This window comes from Halichoerus grypus, chromosome 8, assembly GCF_964656455.1.
Source record: "Halichoerus grypus chromosome 8, mHalGry1.hap1.1, whole genome shotgun sequence".
In the NCBI taxonomy this organism is placed as follows: Eukaryota; Metazoa; Chordata; class Mammalia; order Carnivora; family Phocidae; genus Halichoerus; species Halichoerus grypus.
The window spans coordinates 68,725,354-68,750,685 of NC_135719.1; the positions used below are offsets into that span (position 1 = coordinate 68,725,354).

General features: G+C 38.0%; 1 protein-coding gene across 3 annotated transcripts in view; it reads left to right on the forward strand.

Moving 5' to 3' along the window:
• The window catches only part of UBR1 (ubiquitin protein ligase E3 component n-recognin 1), a 148,979-nt gene that overhangs the window by 93,668 nt on the left and 29,979 nt on the right, over positions 1 to 25,332 (forward strand). For all 3 annotated transcript variants that reach the window (XM_078079463.1, XM_078079464.1, XM_078079465.1), the window contains exons 31-39: positions 550 to 643; positions 1,647 to 1,796; positions 5,550 to 5,647; positions 8,277 to 8,370; positions 9,487 to 9,635; positions 12,490 to 12,545; positions 13,595 to 13,691; positions 14,938 to 15,005; positions 23,483 to 23,633. In XM_078079463.1, coding sequence (XP_077935589.1) covers positions 550 to 643; positions 1,647 to 1,796; positions 5,550 to 5,647; positions 8,277 to 8,370; positions 9,487 to 9,635; positions 12,490 to 12,545; positions 13,595 to 13,691; positions 14,938 to 15,005; positions 23,483 to 23,633 — 957 coding nt within the window. The remainder of the gene's footprint in view (positions 1 to 549; positions 644 to 1,646; positions 1,797 to 5,549; positions 5,648 to 8,276; positions 8,371 to 9,486; positions 9,636 to 12,489; positions 12,546 to 13,594; positions 13,692 to 14,937; positions 15,006 to 23,482; positions 23,634 to 25,332) is intronic.

A 25,332-nucleotide genomic window follows, 5' to 3' on the forward strand; every position in this document is an offset into this window, starting at 1 on the left:
GTTCGGTACCAATATTGGCTCCATTTACAGGTGAAGGAACTGAGGCATAGAGAAGTTAAATAATTTGCCCAAGGCCATGAGTTATACGTAATGAAACCAGATTTTGAGCTACTTCGTCTTTGCTTTGGATTTTTCCAGTAGATTATAATGCCTTAAATATCCCTTAAAAAGTAATTGAAATTACTCTTAAAATTACAAAAGCAAATTGTGCTTCAATCATAGAAAATCACTTCAACAACTAAGACAAAGCAACTTAAACCTAATGTTCAGAATAAAAATGCAAATCAAAAATAGAGGATGTCATTAATTCATACTAATTTTAAATCCTACCTGGAAGTCTAGCTTTTATTTTTCTCTAAAATTTTTATTTACTATTAAGAATATATTTCCTGCTATCAAGATACTATGGCAGTTTAGTTGGACATTCCTAAGAAAACTTACGGTTAGAAATTTAGACCTGATAATCTCTCTCTCTCTTTTTTTTTTTTTCCATTTTATGACCATGGGGGAGATGAATACATACCTCCTATTTTTGTCCTCCTGTACCAGAAACCGTGGACCCCCTTTTCATGGATCCAGACTTAGCATATGGAACTTACACAGGAAGCTGTGGTCATGTAATGCATGCGGTGTGCTGGCAGAAGTAAGTTGTCCTTCTGACCTGTTCTTGAAAGAAACTAGGAATAGGGCGCCTGGGTGGCTCAGTTGGTTAAGCCACTGCCTTCGGCTCAGGTCATGATCCTGGAGTCCCAGGATCAAGTCCCGCATCGGGCTCCCTGCTCAGCAGGGAGTCTGCTTCTCCCTCTGACCCTCCCCCTTCTCATACTCTCTCTCTCTATCTCATTCTCTCTCTCAAATAAATAAACAAAATCTTTAAAAAAAAATAAAAAAATAAAAAAAAAGAAAGAAACTAGGAATAATTGAAGTTCACTAAAGGACACAAAAAGGCATGTTTTCTCATGTCTTTCCTTCCTTTTTATGTGAATAAGTGAAGCAGTTTTAATTACTAATTTTGTTTGCGTGATACTCATTATCACCTTTAGAAATGGGTGTAAAAAGTTATCAACTTTAAATTTTCACTACCCCTTTGTATTTCTTCTCCATAAGCTAGTTAGTTGCTCTTGATCAGTATTTGTGTAAAAGAAGCTGTAATCTTTCTTCCTAAAAAGTCTCATTTCTCTGAAAACAGAATAAAAAGTATCTTTGAGATAAAATAGGACAAGAAATTCTAGTTCCACCTCTAAAAGAGAAAAATTCAGAAATATAATTCCTAGGAAATCTTTTGTATAGGGTTCACCCTTTTGACATTATTAAAATACGTAATTTTCCTGTAACAGCCTTTACTATTATAGTTGACCATTGGAAACTGAGGGAAGTAGTGTCTACATTGTATTTCCATGCTTTTGAGTTAGGAGCCATGTTATGATTCAGTAGAATTATTTTAAATTTGTTTCTGGCATGGTATGTCCTCCATTTTGCCTCCAAAAGAATGAGTATCCTGTTTCTTCTGTAATTGTAACTTGGGTATTGGGGCATATAGATTCTAAAGACGTTTATTGAAGCAAAAATTCCAGATTTTTGTCTCTTGGATTAGAACAAAGATAAATGCATCATTCTGAATGGACACATGCCTTGGAATTTTGCAGGTATTTTGAAGCTGTACAACTGAGCTCTCAGCAGCGCATTCATGTTGACCTTTTCGATTTGGAGAGTGGAGAATATCTTTGCCCTCTTTGCAAGTCTCTGTGTAATACTGTGATCCCCATTATTCCTTTGCAACCTCAAAGGATAAACAGGTATATTTTAATTCATGTTTTGGTTAATTTTTTTAAAAGCTATCTTTAATCCTTTCATTTGTATCTGTTTTGATTAGATTGCTAGTTTCTTGTGCTATTTAAAGTAAGTAATACTTTTTCTTTTCATAACTTGTATTCTACTTTCTAAATACGATGAAAAGCCCCAGTTTTTGGTCTCTAAAATAACTGTAATGTTCATTAACTCAAATCTGTTATGTTGTGTGTGTATCTTCTAACAGCCATGAAAGCAGTAGAACTTGGATCTCTACCTTAGCATTCACATAAGGAGAGAAGATGCAGAGAAGATTCATTTCTTTCATATAGTCCTTTGATACCATTAGAGTTACTTTTTAGAATTTGGTTTCTCTAAAAGTCTTTGTATTATTATTTTTAATTCTATTTTTTCAGAAGATCCAGTTTTCTAGTTGTAGAGATGTGGACAAAGTGTTAAAGTAAAAAAAACACTAGATTCATTGTGTATCTTTGGATAGCCTTTGAATTTTTAGACTAAGTTTTTTTTGTTTTTTTTTTAAGATTTTTTTATTTATGTATTTGACAGAGAGAGAGACAGCTAGAGAGGGAACACAAGCAGGGGGAGTGGGAGAGGGAGAAGCAGGCTTCCTGCTGAGCAGGGAGCCCGATGTGGGGCTCGATCCCAGGACCCTGGAATCATGACCTGAGCCGAAGGCAGGCGCTTAACGACTGAGCCACCCAGGCGCCCCTTAGACTAAGTTTTTAAACTTTTCTGTTTTGACCATTTACAAATGGAATTTAACAGCATGATAACTGTAACACTTAATTGTATATTTCTGTGTTGTCACTGTTGTATATGATAACAGTATTATTATTGTTACTTTATTTTTTTTAAACTCAACGAATTTGTAATAATCAACCTAAGTTTTGCTAAAGAAAAAGATTTTGTTGATAAAAACACTTTTAACATGTTTCCACAACAAAAGTGCTCGAGGGTGATAGGCTTGGCAATCAAGGTCAATAAGTAGTTGTTCTGTCTCTACTATTCCATGTCATTAGAAAACCTGATTTGGAAATTGTCTTCTACTCAGCATATTGGGACATAAAATGTCATCTTTTAGGAAGAAGGTGGCATTGGAAGCATTTATCTTTTTTGAGTAATTGATATGTTCTAGGCACTCTACCAAGCACCTGCTACATTATTTTTTTAATACTCAAATAGCCTAACAAAGGCAGGTACTGTTATTCCCATTTAAAAGATAAGGAATTGGAGACTATGAGTAGTTTTTACTTGTCCCAAGACAGACTCAGGATTTGAACCCAGACTTGACTCCAAAGCCTTACCTAACTATACACATGAAGACAAAAAACAAATCATAATAAAATTAAGTGACTTTTCCAACTTCTTGTTAGGCTGTATAAGCCTTTTTTTTACACAGTGGTTTCCCAAGTAAGGATTATTAAACATGTAAATTATTCTCTAAAGGAATGTTCAGCACTACTTGTCTTTCACTTCATTCAGGTCCCTACTCAAATGTCATTATATCTTATACATTATAAATGTCAGTATACCTACTTCCCTTGATATCTTTAAGAATAGGATGCTCCAGGGGCACCTGGGTGGCTCGACTGAGCCTCTGCCTTCGGCTCAGGTCATGATCTCAAGGTTCTCCCTGCTCAGCAGGGAGTCTGCTTCTCCCTCTCCCCTTGTCTCCCCCACTTGTGCTCTCTCGTGCTCATGGGCTCTCTCTTTCTCTCTCTCTCAAATAAATAAATAAAATCTTTAAAAGTAAAAAGAAAGAACAGGACACTTCAGGGCAGTCCTTTCTGAAGTTAGACCAATCCTTACAACTGGGTCTCTTTGAACCTGTGACACCTTTAATGTTTAGTAACACCTTGTTACTTAGGATCTGAAATACATAATTATATATAACATTTTTATTAGGCACTTGAACTTACCTATGTATTTGAATATATTTGCCTTTTTTGTTTTTAGAAAATCAACATGAGTATAATCTAAGATGTGAAAGTTAAGGGTGTATAAAAAATTCTTAGGTCAAATTTATGTCCAGATATGTGAATTTTGGCACAGTTCATTGTATAATTTCACTTCACAAGACTGTCTTTTCAACAGTCCCTTTTAATAACATTGTTTCTAATCTTCTTGGTTGTTAATAAAAGTTTGGATCAGGTCCCTGCCCTTATGGAATTTATATTACAGAAAGGAGAGAACAACAATAAACATATGAATACAAAATGAGAAATACTATGACAAAACTAAAGCAGCAAGGTGAAGGGCTAGAAACAGACGGGGTGCATGAGACTATGAACACAGTCATCAGGGAGCTTCTCTTTGGGATAATGACATTTGAGTAGGGACCTGAATGAAGTGAAAGACAAGTAGTGCTAATTTCTGGGAGAAGAGAATTCCAAGCACAGGCAATATAAAGAGCAAATGCCCTAAAGTAGGAATGTATCAGCATGTCGGAGGCACAGCAGAAAGGCAGTATGTTGGAATGGAACAAGCAAAGAACCAGATCGTAGAAGGGCTTATAAGGTTAGAAATTAGAATTTTATTTTTAGTATTAAAAACACATAGTATTTTATGTGTGATGGGAAACCATTGGAGTATTTTGAACAGAGGAGTTATATCAGATTTACATTTTAAAAGATCCTTCTGGCTGTTGTATAATGAATACATAGATAATAATGAAGCACTGTTGTGGAAACTTTGGAAGAACAGTTAATGTATTGAAATAGTTCAGGTGAGGGATAATGTAACTTGGATTAGGGTAGTAACAGTGGAGGTAGAAAGAAGTGATCAACTTGGGTTATATTTAGAAGGTAAAACCAGCAAGACTAACTGCTGGGTTCGAAGGTGGGCTGTGAGAGAATCCGAGAAATCAGTGATGACACCTAGTTTTTTATTTGAGCGACTAGAATGGTGATTCCATTTATTGACATTTGTTACTTCTAGGTGTTGGGCCTATGAGTGGTATCTTACTCATTGTACTTGTAAAATTCTCCTCCCTCCTCAAACTACATTTTTTCTTTTATTTATTTATTTTATTGAAATATAGTTGATACACAATGTTACCTTAGTTTCAGGTGTACAACACAGTGATTTGACAAGTCTGTATGTTATGCTGTGCTCACCACAAGTGTAGCTACCATCTCTCACCATACAACACTATCACAATACCATTGAATATATTCCCTATGCTGTACCTTCATCCCCATGACTTATTCTTTCCATAACTAAAAGCCTGTATTTCTCACTCCCCTTAACCCCTTTTGGCCCATTCCCTGCCCCTCTAGTAGCCATCAGTTTGTCTTTGTATATGGGTCTCTTTGTGCTTTGTTTGTTCATTTGTTTTGTTTCTTAGATTCCACATATAAGTGAAATCATATGGTATTTGTCTTTTCTCTGTCTGACTTACTTCACTTAGCATAATACCCTCTAAATCTGTCCATGTTGTCACAAATGGCAAGATCTCATCCTTTTTTATGGCTGAGTAATATCCTGTTGTGTATATATACCACATCTTCTTTAACCATTCATCTGTCAATGGACACTTAGGTTGCTTCCATATTGTGGCTATTGTAAATGATGCTAAAACTACATTTTTAGACATATGTGTTTCTGTGACCTAGGAAGTTAATCTGAAGGAATTTGACCTTTTTTATACAACCATTTATCCATAGAAAGACTCTACAAGTTCAGCTTTTCAGTTTGAGTTGGTGCCAATGACTTAATAATTTTTAAATGTCATTTTTCAGTGAGAATGCAGAAGCTCTTGCTCAACTTTTGACCCTGGCGCAATGGATACAGACTGTTCTGGCCAGAATATCAGGTTATAATATGAAACATGCCAAAGGTTTGCTTAAAATTATTTTATATTTAGTTGTGTGAGATTTAAGTGTCAGAGTCTTTAATTTTTTCTCTAGTACTAACTGCTCTAAAATACGGTTTGCCAATACAGATTTGCTGAATATCAGGAAGTAAAGGTTTTCAAAGGCAAGACTAAGTTTGGCTTAAATCACTTTATTTGATTAAATAATTTTTATACTGGCAAGCAATATAGACAGTGGTTAATCTAGAGTCACACTGCTTGGAGCTCACTGTCTCTGTGATCTCAGACAAGTTATTTAACCTCTCTGTGCCTTAATTTTCTTGTTTGCAAGGTGGGAATAATAATAGTACTGATTGAAGGATTGAGTTATCCTTTGTAAAGTGAAACAGTGCATGGTACATAGTATAGGCATTAGCCGTTACTGTTACCAATTTCATTAATATGTTGTTATTAATAACAAAACAACATTTAAAAACTGTTACTTCATTTATATATTCCTTACAGTTGAGAGATAAGACTATCTAACAACTCTGAGAAGTAAACAACGGCAGGCAGATTGAGGAAGGAAGTCAAAATTTGAAGAATGCTTGGCAATGAGTTTCCTGGGTTTTTTTCCTCCTGTATTTCCCAGCTTTGACCCCAGGGTAGCCTGAGTCACAGAGCTTTGCAATGGACATGAACAGCAAAAAAATTCAAGAGAGATCCCCTTTTTGGCCAGAGGATCAGGAAAAGAAGCCCCTCAGAACTGGAGAGTGTAAAGGGAATTCCTGTTGTGGTGTTTTCATCTTCTGACCCTCTCCTGAGGTCAGCCCCAGTCATGGAGCTACAGTGCCATGGTGGCCATATAGACACGTAAAATCCCAAGAGAAAAGCAGTATCTCTGGCCGGAGGAACTGGAAAAAAAGGGACCTCTGTGTTCCAAAGAAGGCAGGGTGAATCCTCATTATTTTTTTCTGTCTTTGCCTCACAGCTCCACCCCACAGGTAACCCCAGTCGCCTGAATCTACTTAACAACAGAGGATACTAAAACTGAGGGAAACATGTCATTTTGGCCAGAGGAACTGGGGAAAAGGGCCCCTTGGAGCTAGAGAATATGGGGGAAATCCCAGAGAGGAGAGAGCCTATAGAAGGGGAATCTCCTGTTTTTGAGACCAGCACAAATCTTGGGCTTGCCTCCAAGATGCACTTGTGTAGAATAGGCCCAAAGGAACAGCAGCAGGGTTGAGAATGAAGCTGCATTAAACCACTGCTTAAGTCTCAGACTGACCCCTGAGTAGTACATGTACAGGCAGACCCAAGCAGCATAGCAAAGGCTCTAAGACTAACACTGGAACCACCATACACAGTGAGACAAAACTTGTTGAACCTAATTGGGTTGTTTGCCTACTGAAACAAAAAGAAAGGTACATTTTCCCAGAGAATTTTAACAAGAACCAAAACTTCACAATGTAATATTCAAAATATCCAAGATAAAATCCAGAATTACTCAGCATACAAAGAACCAGAAGAATCTGACCAACTCTCAAGGAAAAAAAAATCAAATGCCAATCCTGAGATGTTTTAACATTGAACTTTTTTTGACAAAAAATTTAAAACACCTATATAATCATTAAACATAAGGTAAAGGTGAACACTTTTGAAATGATTGGAAAAATAGAGTTCTCAGCAGAAAAAAATAGAAACTATTAAAAAAAAAAGAACCAAATGGAGATAATAGAATTGAAAAAGTACTGTATGAAATAAAAATTAAGTGGATGGACTCAATAGTAGAATGGAGATGGGAAGGGTAAGAGTTAGTGAACTTGAAATTAGATCAGTGGAAATTCTCCAGTCTGAGGAATAGACAGAAAAGTGATGGAGAAAAAAAAGAAAGAACATAGCTTTAGAGACATATGGACCCAATTTTTTTAAATCCAATATTATGTCCTGCAAGTCCCCAAAAGAAAAAGGATGGTAGAGAAAAAAAATTCTTTTTGAAGAAATAATGGCTGAAAACTTCCCAAATTCAGCGAAAAATACAAATTTACATATTTAAAAAGTTCAGTGAACCTCAAAGATAAACTGAAAGAAAACCACACCTACATAGATCATACCCAAACTGTTAAAAATCAAAGATGAAGGGGAAAAATCTCAAAGGTAATCAGAAAAAGACAACTTGTTTCATATAGGGGAACAACAATTCTAATTTGATGAGGAAATGGAGCCAAAGTAAGGTTAGTGTTCACCCAAGGTCTTAGTAATGGTGGCAGAGCTAGGATGCAAACCTAGGCAGCTTGGCTCCAGATCGTCTGCTCTTATTCACTAATGTATACTGCCTTACTAATAGAATACTACGCATCCATTAAAAATGGAACTATAGAGGGGGAGTTACCAATGTGGAAAGACATTTATGATCCGTTGGTGAAAAAACAAGATACAGAACAGTACTGTGGTTTTGTCTTTATAAAAAAATCTGTATGTGTAACATTCATATGGAGAACAGAAGAATATCACCCAAATGTTATTAGGGTAGAGAAATTTTAAATGATCGTTTATTGCTTGTTAACATTTTCTAAGTATTCTAAAATGGTCATATATAATTTTAAAAAGCTAGGAAAGTGTGTGTCACATAAACCCTCATGATTTTTCTTTCTTTTTCTTTTTCATTTATAAGGAGAAAACCCAACAATTCCAGTCTTACTGGATCAAGGAATGGGCGATTCCACTTTTGAGTTCCATTCTATCCTCAGTTTTGGAATTCAGCCTTCGTAAGTATCTAAATAGTTAAAAGAAGTTTGTAAATGGCTGTGAAAATAAGAATGAAGAATAATCCTTCCTTCCATCCTCCCATCTCTCCTTCCTGCTTTATTTGTAAAATTATTTCTTTACCCCATTTTTATCTTGTTTTCTTTCTCCCTGAAGTTTTATTTGTACAATAAAATTAAGTGGTTTGAGGTATTAAAGTACTATGTATTAGGGTGAACCATGTCTATAATTAACCATTTTTGACCAACGAAAATGCCATTTCTCTATAGTCCTGCCTACAATAAGAACAGCATTTAAGAGACTTTAATTAAAGTCATATCTAACCTGCCCTCTGACTTCTGAAAAGTCTCCAGTCACCCACCTCTCCAATTCATTTTTCTTGTTGGTAAAATTGAAACAGTAGCCTATTATCTTACATTATAAGATTATTGGAAAAATACTTATGTGAAGACACTTTGAAAAATATAATGTATCCAAATCAGGTATTATTATTTAATAGATATTATCTGATGTACATTTTTTTAGTTGTGATCCTTGTTTATATTGCATATCTCATTGTTATTGAAAATACTTGTTAGAAAAGGAAGTTCAGGAAACCAGAAATTACCACTCCAAGTACATGACATACTCTTTTCTCTCTCTCTTTCTCTCTCTGTGTCTCTCTCTCACGCGTGCTCACACACACACACACACACACACACACACACACACACACAATGTGTTAACACTGAAGTCCTTCTTAGTCCCTTTTCCAGACACTAAAACTTGTTAAGTCAGATCTGTTTCCTCTGAATTTTATTCCTTCTCTGCAGTTTGTCCTTAATTTGGACCTGGATCCTTTCTGCTGTGATCATTTACTGCATCTTTTACAGGAACTAAAGTTATATGGGCCATTATCATTTTGTAAGAGATATTTTTCTGCCTCTAAGAGATAGAGTTCTGCTTTTCCCATTTTTTCCTAATGAATAAATCTTCAGAGGCTCTAATCTCTAATTTGACAAAAAGCAGTTTACTTTGTCAAAAGGAGTTAAATTGTTACTTCAATACCTAATTGGACTTCTGAGTAGGTAACCCCGTTTACTAAATTATTATATAAATTTTTCTTGTTTTATTTTTAGGATAAAATATTCTAATAGCATCAAGGAAATGGTCATTCTCTTTGCTACAACAATTTATAGAATTGGACTGAAAGTACCTCCTGATGAAACGGATCCTCGAATCCCCATGATGACCTGGAGCACGTGTGCTTTCACTATCCAGGCAATTGGTAAAGCCTATGAGAGACTGCTTTAGAGGGTTCATAGAAACAGAATTAACATTGATTCACCAAATTTTTCCTCTTTTTTCCCCTGATGGCTTAAAATAGCTTGAATTGTTGGAGAAGTATTAGTATTTCAGTGTATTAGTGTGGCCTGATGCCATTTAGTCTGAGAATTTTTGTATCAATCCCTTTTTAACTACAGTATTGGCCATATGCAAAATAAGCTCAAAATATTTGAAAGGTATAGCATGAAGCAAGCTATATTCAAAAGCTGGCAGATTTACACTAGAAAATCAAGAAAAAAGGCAAAGGAAGAAGAATCAAGCCAGAAATGTTCAGTAATTTTTGTTTCTTTTACACCTTGAGAGAAAAAGAATGGAAACCAAAGTCACCTAAAACATTATCAGGAAAAGGAAGGGAAGACTGAGGTAGTCAGGAGAGACAGATTAGCGGGCAGGAACTAAGAGGTCAGAAGGGAAGCCCACTGACAAAATCCCAGCCATGTTGAAAGCTTCTTATAGAAAAGTGTAGCAATCAAATCAACATTTGTGTTTTTTGTTTTTTTAAGATTTTATTTATTTGAGAGAGAGCATAAGTAGGGGTAGCGGTAGAGGGAGAGGGAGAAGCAGGCTCCCCACTGAGCAAGGATCCCGACGTGGGATCATGACTTGACCCAAAGGCAGTTGCCTAACTGACTGAGCCACCCAGGCGCCCCTCAAATCAACATATTGTACACCTTAAATTTACACAGTGTTATGTGTCAGTTATATATCAGGAAAGCTGGGGAGGGGAGAAGAGTGTAGTTGTGAAGAATTGCTTAGATTTTAAAATTAGCATATTTGCTTATTACAGTCATGAGATACAATATTATCTGAAAAAGAATAAAAACTGTAATACTTTTATGTCCCCTTTATCCAAGACAGTTTCAATTTCCCTTTCCAGTGTAGATTTTTAGCAGTTGTTTTTAATAGAGTCTACCATTTTGTCTTTTTTTTTAAGATTTTATTTATTTATTTGTCAGAGAGAGAGAGCACAAGCAGGGGGAGCGGCAGGCAGAGGGAGAAGCAGACTCCCCGCTGAGCAGGGAGCCAATGCGGGACTCGATCCCAGGACCCTGGGATCATGACCTGAGCTGAAGGCAGACGCTTAACCAACTGAGCCACCAGGCATCCCAGTCTACCACTTTTTCTTGATTTACATATATTTTTGTAGCAAGACACTATTTTGTGATTCAAATTAAGTAGGGTGAAGCCACTTCTTTCACAAAACCTTCCTGCATACCAGCTTCAGCCTCCTAAACAGATTTTAGGAGTTACATCCAAACCTGTCAGACTTAAATCATGGATAAAAGATAATATACAGGTTTATATTTACTATGATTAAATAAAATGGGAAATAGGAAGAATGAGATTTTTTTTTTTTAAGATTTTATTTATTTAAGAGAGAGAGAGCATGAGCACGGAGGAGGAGCAGAGGGAGAGGGAGAAGCAGACTCCCCTCCAAGCAGGGAGCCCGGTTCAGGGCTTGATCCCAGGACTGTGGGATCATGACCTGAGCTGAAGGCAGACACTTAACCAACTGAGCCACCCAGGCACCCTGGAAGAATGAGATTTAAATAGAATAGAATCTAAACAAATTGATAAGAAATATAACGTATTCTTTTAGAGTCATGATCTACTACTAAGTATCGTGAGACTTTCAACAAAGGCATTTTACACTTTACTGTCTTTGGCAAGACAAACATAAGGAATCAGAAGTTTATATTTAGAGAGTTAACATTTAAAAAGTTCAGTTTTTGGGCGCCTGGGTGGGCGCCTCAGGACCCTGGGATCGAGTCCCACATCGGGCTCCCTGCTCAGTGGGAAGCCTGCTTCTCCCTCTCCCACTCTCCCCGCTTGTGTTCCCTCTCTCGCTGTCTCTCTCTCTCTATTAAAAAATAAAATCTTTTTAAAAAAAATAAAAAGTTCAGTTTTTGTCATAAAAGTGATGAGAAATTCACTGGAGAATAGGACTAAATTTTTCTGTGTGGTTCTGTAACCTAGTAATTGGATTTTATTTGATTACTCTAGTGTTACACTGTTTTCACAGTGCTTTTTCCATCCAGGGGACATAGTGCTCTACTTTATTCCTAGTGCATAAGCAGCTAACTGAGCTCATTCCCCATGGGTGTGGAGTGACATATACAGGATGTGTTGGCATAGTTAGGAACTATCGTTAAGGAATCAATATACGACATCTTTTATTAATGTCCATTCAAACTTGGAAAAAGAAAATAGGAAATAAGCCTTCCTTACTCATAGATGTATCTGCTGCCAGAAAGCAATGAAAATACAAGTAATATAGCAATAAATACCCTAGCCAGCAAGGCAAAATGTATATGAATCCATGGGTTTTGTTTTTTTTTTTAATTTTTGGTTTTGGTTTTTTTCCTATAAATGTAATTCTTTTTTAATAGTACCTATAAGAGCAATAGTTACTTGCATCTGCCTATGTATTTTAAAACAAAATAAGTTGTGATTATACATAAAAATCACTTGTTTAAAAATTGTTGGCATAGAAGCAATGTTAAAAGGATGAAAAATGAACCAGGATGCTTTGTTTTTCCCAAGTATTCTCTATAGATAGCTGCAGGGGCTTTATTATTTATAGTAACAGTTTGTAAGTGATCTACATTTGCTTCTATAATATCTTCTCACTCAAAAATTTGGAAATTTTGGCATAGACATAAACATGAAACTTTGAGGGGGAAAAGTGCAAATCATCTGGTCAAAAATAGAATCAGTTAAAGAACATCTGAAGCCAAGTATACAATTGTAGCAGTATTCAGGATTTATTATTTTTGTTTTTCTTACTCTTTGAGAAAACCTCTTGGGAGATGAAGGAAAACCTCTGTTTGGAGCACTTCAAAATAGACAGGTGTGTATATTCCAGCAGGGTATGTGTAATTCGTGGTAGGCTTTTTTTTGGTATAGTCTACAGTTAATTTACCATTTTTTTTAAATCATTTTTTTAATTCACTCCTTTTTCTATAAAAATGAGCAAAATTCTTTTTTTTTTTTTTTAAAGCTACTTCAGTCTCACAGGAGACTGAATGGCCAACATTGTGCGCTTTAGAGAGCTTACTCAATCTTGGTGGTTAAATGTAATTCATAGAGAGATTTCAGATGATACTCAGTTACTTTTTCTCCCCCTACTCTGTTTATTGCCAAGTCAGAAACCTCCTGTCTCCTACATTTTCCTTCCTCACTAATTTTGCCCCATTGTGTAACATTAAGTATTAGTGTTGGCTTAACTATAAATGAATCATCATAGTAAATTCAAGAATAAAACTAAGCCATGGCTCCTTGATGGACAGATCTTGGCACTACAGGACTATACTCCTATCTCCAGGCCTAAGCCTCATATTGTAGGGGACCCTGGAAAATAGTGCTCAACAAATAGCCCCACGAAAACAGAGTGGGCAACCAAGGATTCCCTAGACCACACCCTCCTTGCCATTTCCCTCTTATTTTCCTGACAGCTGGCACAGGGGACTTATAGTCCACAGTGTGCTTCCCTACAGTTCCTGGCCTTCTGGTTAGGAAGCAGAAGATCTGAATTCAATGGAACATTGGGGTTTTTTGCCATCGTTTTAGAATTTCTGTAATATATTTTTTTTGCCCAGGCCTCAGCAGAGTAAATTAGTCCAGACATTTAAGAATTGACTGGGGAAAATGAGTACTTAAAGGAGAATTGAAATAATTAATAGCTTTAATACCTCTTTGTCATGGGAAAATCTGTTAAAAACTTGATGAGTTCATAAAACTTTCTAAAAGTACTAAAAATATTGTAATTTATTTGCAAGAATGTAAAGTATATAATAAGTCTGCATCTAATTCTTGCAGACTGGGATTGAGTTCTACAGTGAGTGACTTCAGCCTATCATCGTCCCTTATCTTTTTATGTTTCCCTCTCTTACCGTCTAGCATAATGGTCTGAAAGCATTAATGCAGTTTGCCATTGCGCAGAAGATTACCTGTCCTCAGGTCCTGATACAGAAACATCTGGTTCGTCTCCTATCAGGTAGTCTCTTCTGAATTATTATTAAATTATTACTTATATGTCTTTTTCCATTGCATTTCTGGCAGTGTATTTCATTAGGAAACAACACACTGCACTAATTTTGAACACTCACTGCAGCAGCTTTACAAAAGAAAAAACAAGAGACCTGGATGCCCCTATAATACCTGCAATCTTATTTTATTTATTTATTTATTTTTATTTATTTTTATTTTTTTAAAGATTTTTATTTATTTTTTGACAGAGAGACAGAGACAGCGAGAGAGGGAACACAAGCAGGGGGAGTGGGAGAGGGAGAAGCATGCTTCCCTGCCAAGCAAGGAACCCGATGTGGGGCTCGATCCCAGGACCCTGGGATCATGACCTGAGCCGAAGGCAGACACTAAACGGCTGAGCCACCCAGGCGCCCCCCTGCAATCTTATTTTAAAACTCAGATTATTTTCCAAATGTTTTTAACTTACATCTACCCACCTAGGGGCTTTACTGAACCAACGTCCACAACCGCTAACATGTTTGTATCCTAATCTGGTTAGAAAAGGGATCAATGATATGGATAGATCATTTAAAAATAGGTTTAATTTTGCTGGATCAGGGGGATATTCTTCATCCTCATTTCACTTGCACTGCTTTGCAAGCTCTCTCTGCTCCCCACTCCAAATTCTTCACATATTTTATGTATCACAAGACATTTAGAGGGGCGCCTGGGTGGCTCAGTCGTTAAGCGTCTGCCTTCGGCTCAGGTCATGAGCCCAGGGTCCTGGGATCGAGCCCTGCATCGGGCTCCCTGCTCCGTGGGAAGCCTGCTTCTCCCTCTCCCCCTCTCCCTGCTTGTGTTCCCTCTCTCACTGTGTCTCTCTCTGTCAAATAAATAAAAATCTTTAAGAAAAAAAAAAAGACATTTAGAAATGTATAGTTTGGAAAAAAGTATTAAGGAACATTGGATAAAAGTAATTCTTATTATTCATTGAGCATATACTTATTGAATAATCTCTGTTTTCTTTATGCTATTTACCTTTTTTCCTCCTGGATCTTATCTTTCAACTCTTAAATTATATACAGGGCTTTCTAGGAAGTTTTTGTCAGTTTAACTTATTAATTATGGTTCCCATATCTTAAAGGTGTGAAGTGCCAGTTTACCAGTTTCTGTATTTTATAACCCTGTTACATTTTTGTTTTAGGTGTTTTACATAATATTTAACTACATTGCTATCTTACTGAATGAATTACACTGTTTTTTTTCTTTTTCAGTTGTTCTCCCTAACCTAAAATCAGAAGATACACCTTGCCTCCTATCTATAGATCTCTTTCATGTTTTGGTAAGTGTTCAACAAAAGTTCTTAAGTCTCTCAAGTTTATAATTTCATGTATTTTCCCATTCAAATTCATGTTCTTTGTTCAAGATTATAAATTGTTAGTGTTCAAACTATAAAATTTAGTTTCTTGTCCATTCTGTTTACAAATAGATACAGATTTGACTGAGACCGTCAAAATGACTTTAAAGGGTGCTTAGGTGGCTCAGTCGGTTAAGCGTCTGCCGTCAGCTCAGGTCATGATCCCAGGGTCCTGGGATCTAGTCCTGCATCGGGCTCCTATTCAGCGGGGAACCTGCTTCTCCCTCTCCCCTGCTTGTGCTCTCTCTCTGTCTCTCTCTCTCACAAAAATAAGTAAATAAAAAACCTTTTTAAAAAAATCACTTTAAAAATGAAAGCACATTTACTCTTTATTTTGTGACAGGCATCATCCTAGTTGATTATATTTAGTTGGTATCTGTCCAAGCAGACTTTTTCTTTTTCTTTTTTTTTTTTTTAATTAACATATAATGTATTATTTGTTTCAGGGGTACAGGTCTGTGATTCATCAGTCTTACACAATTCACAGCACTGACCATTGTCCCCAGTGTCCATCACCCAGCCACCCCATCCCTCCCACCCCTACTCCACTCCAGCAACCCTCACTTTGTTTCCTGAGATTAAGAATCTCTTATGGTTTGTCTCCCCCTCCAGTTTCATCTTGTTTCATTTTTCCCTCCCTTTCCCTATGATCCTCTGTCTTGTTTCTCAAATTCTTCATATCAGTGAGATCATATGATAATTATCTTTCTCTGATTGACTTACTTTGCTTAGTATAATACCCTCTAGTTCCAGCCATGTTGTTCCAAATGGAAAGATTTCATTTTTTTTTTGATGGCTGCATAATATTCCATTGTATATATATACCACGTCTTCTGTATCCGTTCATCTGTTGATGGACATCTAGGCTCTTTCCATAGTTTAGCTATTGTGAACATTGCTGCTACAAACATTGGGGTACAGGTGCCCCTTTGGATCGCTACATTTGTATTGTTGGGGTAAATACCCAGGAGTGCAATTGCTGGGTCGTAGGGTAGCTCTATTTTCAACTTTCTGAGGAACCTCCATACTGTTTTCCAAAGTGGCTGCACCAACTTGCATTCCGACCAGCAGTGTAGGAGGGTTCCCCTTTCTCTGCATCCTCGCCAACATCTGTCATTTCCTGACCTGTTAATTTTAGCCATTCTGACTGGCGTGAAGTGGTATCTCATTGAGGTTTTGATTTGTATTTCCCTGATGCCGAGTGATGATGAGCACTTTTTGATGTGTCTGTTGGCCATTTGGATGTCTTCTTTGGAAAAATGTCTGTTCATGTCTTCTGCCCATTTCTTGATTGGATTATTTGTTCTTTGGGTTTGATAAGGTCTTTGTAGATTTTGGATACTAGCTCTTTATCTGATATGTCATTTGCAAATATCTTCTCCCATTCTGTCGGTTGTCTTTTGGTTTTGTTGACTGTTTCCTTTGCTGTGCAAAAGCTTTTCATCTTGATGAAGTCCCAATAGTTCATTTTTGCCCTTGCTTCCCTTGCCTTTGGCGATGTTTCTAGGAAGAAGTTGCTGTGGCTGAGGTGCTGTGGCTGCCTGTGTCCTCCTCTAGGATTTTGATGGATTCCTGTCTCACATTTAGTTCTTTCATCCATTTTGAGTCTATTTTTGTGTGTGGTATAAGGAAATGGTCCAGTTTCATTCTTCTGCATGTGGCTGTCCAATTTTCCCAACACCATTTGTTGAAGAGACTGTCTTTTTTCCACTGGACATTCTTTCCTGCTTTGTCAAAGATTAGTTGACCATAGAGTTGAGGGTCCATTTCTGGGCTCTCTGTTCTGTTCCATTGATCTATGTGTCTGTTTTTGTGCCAGTACCATACTGTCTTGATGATAACAGCTTTGTAATAGAGCTTGAAGTCCGGAATTGTGATGCCATCAGCTTTGCTTTTCTTTTTCAACATTCCTCTGGCTATTCGGGGTCTTTTCTTGTTCCATACAAATCTTAGGATTATTTGTTCCATTTCTTTGAAAAAAGTGGATGGTATTTTGATGGGGATTGCATTGAATGTGTAGATTGCTCTAGGTAGCATAGACATTTTCACAATATTTGTTCTTCCAATCCATGAGCATGGAACGTTTTTCCATTTCTTTGTGTCTTCCTCAATTTCTTTCATGAGTATTCTATAGTTTTCTGAGTACAGGTCCTTTGCCTCTTTGGTTAGATTTATTCCTAGGTATCGGGGTGCCTGGGTGGCTCAGCTGGTTAAGTGACTGCCTTCGGCTCAGGTCATGATCCTGGAGTCCCTGGATCGAGTCCCGCATCGGGCTCCGTGCTCGGCAGGGAGTCTGCTTCTCCCTCTGACTCTCCCCCCTCTCATGTACCCTCTCTCTCATTCTCTCTCTCTCAAATAAATAAATAAAATCTTTAAAAAAAAAAAAAAGATTTATTCCTAGGTATCTTATGGTTTTGGGTGCAATTGTAAATGGGATCGACTCCTTAATTTCTCTTTCTTCTGTCTTGTTGTTGGTTATAGAAATGCAACTGATTTCTGTGCATTGATTTTATATCCTGCCACTTTACTGAATTCCTGTATGAGTTCTAGCAATTTTGGGGTGGAGTCTTTTGGGTTTTCCACATAAAGTATCATATCATCTGCAAAGAGTGAGAGTTTGACTTCTTCTTTGCCGATTCGGATGCCTTTTATTTCTTTTTGTTGTCTGATTGCTGAGGCTAGGACTTCTAGTACTATGTTGAATAGCAGTGGTGATAGTGGACATCCCTGCTGTGTTCCTGACCTTAGGGGGAAAGCGCTCAGTTTTTCCCCATTGAGAATGATATTTGCTGTAGGTTTTTCATAGATGGCTTTTATGATGTTGAGGTATGTACCCTCTATCCCTATACTCTGAAGAGTTTTGATCAAGAAAGGATGCTGTACTTTGTCAAATGCTTTTTCTGCATCTATTGAGAGGATCATATGATTCTTGTTCTTTCTTTTGTTAATGTGTCGTATCACATTGATTGATTTGCGGATGTTGAGCCAACCTTGCCGCCGAGGAATAAATCCCACTTGGTCGTGGTGAATAATCCTTTTAATAGACTGTTGTATCCTCTTGGCTAGTATTTTGGTGAGAATTTTTGCATCCATGTTGTTGGGGTCTTTGTCTGGTTTTGGGATCAAGGTAATGCTGGCCTCTTAAAATGACTTTTGAAGTTTTCCTTCCATTTCTATTCTTTGAAACAGCTTCAGAAGAATAGGTATTAATTCTTGAAATGTTTGGTAGAATTCCCTTGGGAAGCCATCTGGCCCTAGGCTCTTGTTTATTGGGAGATTTTTGATTACTGCTTCAATTTTCTTAGTGGTTATGGGTCTGTTCAGGTTTTTCTATTTCTTCCTGGTTCAGTTTTGGTAGTTTATACGTCTCTAGGAATGCATCCATTTCTTCCAGATTATCTAATTTGCTGGCATATAGTTGCTCATAATATGTTCTTATAGTTCTTTGTATTTCTTTGGTGTTGGTTGTGATCTCTCCTCTTTCATTCATGATTTTATTTATCTGGGTCGTTTCTCTTTTCTTTCTGATAAGTCTGGCCCGGGGTTTATCAGTCTTACTAATTCTTTCAAAGAACCAGCACCTAGTTTCGTTGATCTGTTCTGCTGTTCTTTTGGTTTGTGTTTCATTGATTTCGGCTCTGGTCTTTATTATTTCTCTTCTCCTGCTGGGTTTAGGCTTTATTTGCTGTTCTTTCTCCAGCTCCTTTAGGTGTAGGGTTAGGTTGTATATTTGAGACCTTTCTTGTGTCTTGAGAAAGGCTTGTATTGCTATATACTTTCCTGTTAGGACCACCTTTGCTGCATCCCAAAGATTTTGAACAGTTGTGTTTTCATTTTCATTTGTTTCCATTAATTTTTTAAATTCTTCTTTAATTTCCTGGTTGACCCATTCATTCTTTAGTAGGATGCTCTTTAGCCTCCATGGATTTGAGTTCTTTCTGACTTTCCTTTTGTGATTGAGTTCTAGTTTCAAAGCATTATGATCCAAAAATATGCAGGGAATGATCCCAGTCTTTTGGTACCGGTTGAGACCTGATTTGTGACCTAGGATGTGATCGATTCTGGAGAATGTTCCATGAGCACTAGAGAAGAATATGTATTCTGTTGCTTTGGGATGGAATGTTCTGAATATATTGTGAAGTCCATCTGGTCCAGTGTGTCATTTAAAGTCTTTTTTTCCTTGTTGATCTTGTGCTTAGATGATCTGTCCATTTGAGTGAGGGAGGTGTTGAAGTCCCCCACTATTGTTGTATTATTGTCGATGTGTTTCTTTGATTTTGTTATTAATTGGCTGCTCCCATGTTAGGGGCATAGATATTTAGAATTGTTAGATCTCGGGACGCCTGGGTGGCTCAGTCAGTTAAGCGTCTGCCTTCGGCTTGGGTCATGATCCCTGGGTCCTGGGATTGAGTTCCTCATTGGGCTCCTTGCTCAGCAAGGAGCCTGCTTCTCCCTCTGCCTCCCACTCCCTCTGCTTGTGCTGTGTCTCTCTCTCTCTCTGTCTCAAATAAAGATAAAAAACCTTTAAAAAAATTAAATAAATAAATAAATAATAAAATTGTTAGATCTTCTTGTTGAATAGACCCTTTAAGTATGATTTAGTGTCCTTCCTCATCTCTTGTTATAGTCTTTGGTTTAAAATCTATTTGTCTGATATAAGGATTGCCACCCCAGCTTTCTTTTGATGTCCATTAGCATGGTAAATGGCTTTCCACCCCCTCACTTTCAATCTGGAGGTGTCTTTGGGTCTAAAATGAGTCTCTTGGAGACAGCGTATCGATGGGTCTTGTCTTTTTATCCAATCCAATACTCTGTCTTTTGATTGGGGCATTTAGCCCATTTACATTCAGGGTAACTATTGAACGATATGAACTAAGTGCCATTGTATTGCCTGTAAGGTGACTGTCTATATTCCTTTCTGGTCTATGTTATTTTTAGGCTCTCTCTTCGCTTAGAGGACCCCTTTCAATATTTCTTGTAGGGCTGGTTTTGTGTTTGCAAATTCTTTTAGTTTTTGTTTGTCCTGGAAGCTTTTTATCTCTCCTATTTTCAGTGACAGCCTAGCTGGATATAGTATTCTTGGCTGCATATTTTTCTCATTTAGTGCTCTGAATATATCATGCCAGTCCTTTCTGGCCTGCCAGGTCTCTGTGGATAGGTCTGCTACCAGTCTAATGTTTCTACCATAATAGGTTACAGACCTCTTGTCCCGAGCTGCTTTCAGGATTTTCTCTTTGAGACTTGTGAGTTTTACTATTAGATGTCGGGGTATTGACCTATTTTGAGGGGGGTTCTCTGTGCCTCCTGGATTTTGATGCCTGTTTCCTTCCCCACATTAGGGAAGTTCTCTGCTATAATTTGCTCCAGTATACCTTCTGCCCCTCTCTCTCTTTCTTCTTCTTCTGGGATCCCAATTATTCTAATATTGTTTCGCTTTATGGTATCAGTTATCTCTCGAATTCTCCCCTCGTGATCCAGTAGTTGTTTATCTCTTTCTCAGCTTCTTTATTCTCCATCATTTGGTCTGCTATATCACTAATTCTGTCTTCTGCCTCATTTATCCTAGCGGTTAGAGCCTCCATTTTTTATTGCACCTCATTAACAGTCTTTTTGATTTGGACTTGGTTAGATTTTAGTTCTTCTATTTCTCCAGAAAGGGATTCTCTAGTATCTTCCATGCTTTTTTCAAGCCCAGCTAGTATCTTTATAATTGTCATTCTGAACTCTAGTTCCGACATCTTACTAATGTCCATATTGATTAGGTCCCTGGCAGTTGGTACTGCCTCTTGTTCTTTTTTTTGAGGTGAGTTTTTCCATCTTGTCATTTTGCCCAGAATAGATGAATGAGAGAACAAAATGCTAAAAGGGTAACAACAACCCCAGAAAAATATACACTAAACAAATCAGAAGAGACCCGAAACCGGGGGGAAAAGAAAGGGGAAAAAAAGAAAAGAATATGATCAGGCTGGTGAATAGAACAGAGCCACACACTAGATTTTGGGTATATTTTGGTCTGTTAGAAGAAATTGTCTCCCAAAATTTTAAGGAAAGAAAAACTTATATATATACAAAAATAAGGGTAAGTACGATGAAGGGATGAAATATGACTGTAAAAATGAAAATTAAAAAAGATTTTAAAACAGGAATTGTTGGGGTGCCTGGGTGGCTCAGTCGTTAAGTGTCTGCCTTCGGCTCAGGTCATGATCCCAGGGTCCTGGGATTGAGCCCCACATCAGGCTCCCTGCTCCATGGGAAGCCTGCTTCTCCCTCTCCCACTCCTCCTGCTTGTGTTCCGTCTTTCCCTGTGTTTCTCTCTGTGAAATAAATAAATAAAATCTTAAAAAAAAAAATTAACTTTGAAAGACTAAAGAATCATTGGGGAAAAAGCCATGAATTCTATGTGCTGTATTCCCCTAGTGCTGAAGTTCTGCTGTTCTCATTGATCGGTAAACTTGGTCTTGGCTGACTGTTCTTGCTTATCTTCTAGGGGAGGGGCCTGTTGCAGTGATTCTCAAATGTCTTTGCCTGAGGCAGAATTGCAGTGCCCTTGCCCGGGGCCAGGCTAAGTAATCTGCTCGGGTTTGCTCTCGTAGCTTTTGTTCCCTGAAAGCTTTCCTTACAGCTTTGGAGGATGAGAAGAAAAATGGCGGCCTCCCAATCTCCGACCCGGAGGAGCCAAGAGCTCAGGGTCTCACTCCTCAGTGCGCCCCCAGAGAAAAGCAGTTAATCATTCCTTTCTCCCTGGTCTCTGGCCGCACTCCGTGCGCTCACTCACCCGGTGACTGAGCGTTTCTATCTCTGGCACATGACCCCGTTTGGAGTCTCCAAACCCAGCAGAACCACGCCACTCCTCCCCGGGGGAGGAAGGGGAGTCTCCCCAGAGCTGCTGCTTATTGGGTCCCTGCTCAAAGAGCAGTGGCCCGACTGTGCCACGGATCACAGTTTATGGCAACCCTGAGCTGAGAGCCCACTCCTCAGCTCCATCTTTGCAGCCGGCTTCCCAGCTCCGATATGTGTGGGAACTCTGCCACACTCAGGCCCCCCCAGTCTTCCTGTGACCCCAAGGGTCCTGAGACCATACTGTCCCAGCAAGGGTTCCACCCCCCCAGCACCCCCACCCCAACCCCCCCCCACCCTGCTTAGCCACCAGAGTGACGTCCCTCAGCCGAGCGAACTTCTAAAAGTTCTGATTTTGTGCTCTGCTGCTCTGTCACTTGCTGGTAGCCGGCTGACGGAGGCTCCCTACCCCAGTGGTCTATCTTCCCGTATATTGCCTCGGATTCGCTTCTCCGCACATCCTACCTTCCAGAAAGTGGTCGCTTTTCTGTTCATAGAATTGCTGCTATTCTTTTCTTCAATCTCCTGTTGAGTTTGTAGGTGTTCTGAATGGTTTGATAACTATCTAGCTAAATTCCTGGGACCAGACGAAATTTAGGTCTCCTACTCCTCCACCATCTTGCTCTTCCCCCTCCAAGCAGACTTTTTCTAAATAAATATTATGCTTTCCTCCTCCACCTTTTTCTTGTTTACATTATAAGCAGTAAATGACAGTGTGAGCTATCTTAAAATCATTGATTATTTGGTGTTGGGGACCAGGCCATTGACACATCTAGGCTTCCCCCAAACACCTATGGGTGGCAACTGTTTTGTGAGTTTCTTTTTTTTTTTTTTTTTTAAGATTTTTTATTTATTCATTTGAGAGAGAGACAAATGGAGCACAAGCAGGCGAGGCAGAGGGAGAGGGAGAAGCGGGCTCCCAGCTCAGCGGGAGGACCCTGGGATCATGACCTGAGCCAAAGGCAGACACTTAACCATCTGAGCCATCCAAGCGCCCCTGTTCTGTGAGTTTCTTGCAGAGGTTTTTCCTCCCTGCAGTGACTTCATTCCTTCAAAATGAGTTCTCTAGAGAGATCATTGATGAGGTTAGGAGCATGGAGTTTGTGGATACGGGTTAGCCAGTATTCTCCATCCCTCATTGCCCAGGACTCTGCCCAGTGGTTGTCACTCCTGTCTTTTGGAATCTTTGGGGAAACTTTGAAAAGAATGCCAGTAATTGCTCCCTATACCCTGAGATTCTGATTTGATTGGACTGGCCTGTGAATCAGTGTTATTTTAAGAGCTCCCCAAGTTATTGTATTGTTGAATCTTCTGAGCCACAGACAGGATTGAGACCACTACCTAGAACAAGAAGTTTCAGCAAAGGGATAACCTGTTTGGTGATGACTTTTGTTCTCCATTTACGGTACACTATATTCTAAGATATTCTGTTGAATAATTAGGAAAAATATGGTGGTTATAAAAAGCACACAGAAACACACTGCAATATCTGATACATTTAGTTATAAGATTAGCACATGCTGATCTTTGTTGTCACCCATGTTGATGTCCATTTTCTCTCGCAGGTTGGTGCTGTGTTAGCATTTCCATCCTTGTATTGGGATGACACTGTTGATCTGCAGCCTTCGTCAATTAGTTCTTCCTATAACCACCTTTATCTCTTCCATTTGATCACTATGGCACACATGCTTCAGATCCTTCTTACCATAGACACAGGTAAAGCTCCCATCACTTGTTAACTGTAAATAATATTTACCCATGGTTTATTGGCAAAATTAATTATTGTGATTAATCATATATATATGCATATATATATATTTCTAAGTTGTATGTTATATCTCTTGTTGAATGATCTTTATAGATGTTTCTTTATAGATGCTATTTAAATAAAAAGTCAGAAGAGCTGTGAAAGGGATAATTAGCTAAACCACTTGATTCTCTAACTTGTGGCTGCTCTCCAAATATACAGGGAAACCATTTGGACCTGCTGTACCCTTTTTCAGATTTCCTAATTTCAGTGTTGGGGATTAGTGTCTCCAATATTTGCCCCTACCTAAATACTTTCAGTCTTTTGATAAGCCTGTTTTTGAAACCATTGTTGATTCCTCCAGCTAGAATGATAATTCTTTGTTTTATAGCATTTGTTGCATAGTATCTTGTTTTATAGTTCTATGTTGTTCTGCTTCTTTCCCTGGTTCTCCTTTCTCTTTACTCCTTCCCCCCTGCAAGTTTCTTGAATAGGGAACATTCACATTTTAAAATTTTTTCTCATAAAGTTAAAGTATCTGGCAACTTTTGTTATACCAAATAAGTATTCATTAATGTTTTTTGAACAAATGTTCAATATATATATATATATATATATATATATATATATATATACACATATACACCTGAATAATATAACATCATGGAATTATGATGTAGTTATTCTCTTAGACTCTGCTCTTAGTTGAAAGCAAAATCTGCTTCCTAGGTATCAGTGATCAAGAAGGGCTCCTGAAAATTCAGGTAATTTAGAAAACAGATAATTAAAGTGACTTTAGAACAATGCCTAGCAAAACTAAATATGCATTTATTCTTTGACTTACCAACCCCACTTCTAAGAATCTATCCCAAAGCTATACTGGCAAAAATATGAAAGGATATATGCACATGGTTATTCATTGTGGTATTATTTGGAATAACAAAAACCCCAGAGATCGGTTGAATATCCTTTGGTATATGCATATAATGGAATGTTCTGCAGCTATAAAAAGGAATGAGCAAGATCTACTGAAGAAGTAGTCCCTAGGAGATACTTATTAAGTGAAAAAAGTGGGGTACAGAACAGTAGTTGTAGTATAATATCTTTGTATAGGGTATTCTAGGTATATGTATGCATATATATGCTTACATATATTCATATTTGCTTACATTTTTTATAAATGAAACAATAGAAGTATAAACCAAAAACTGAAGAGTTGCCTCTAGGTAAGGTAGAGAGTCAGAGATTTGAGCAAAGACTCTGTGAATGTCTTTTTAACATAGGTTTTTGTTTTTTTGTTTTAAGATTTTATTTATTTAGGGGTGCCTGGGTGGCTCAGTCATTAAGCATCTGCCTTCAGCTCAGGTGATGATCCCAGAGTCCTGGGATCAAGCCCCACATTGGGCTCCCTGCTCCATAGGAACCCTGCTTCTCCCTCTCCCTCTCCCCCTGCTTGTATTCCCTCTCTTGCTGTGTCTCTCTGTCAAATAAATAAATAAAATCTTAAAAAAATATATATTTTTTTTATTTATTTATTTGAGAGAGAGCACACAAGCTCAGGAAGGGGCAGAGGGAGAGGGACAAGCAGGCTCCCCACTGAGCAGGGAGCACTACATGGGGCTCAATCCCAGGACCCCAGGATCATGACCTGAGCCAAAGGCAGACGCT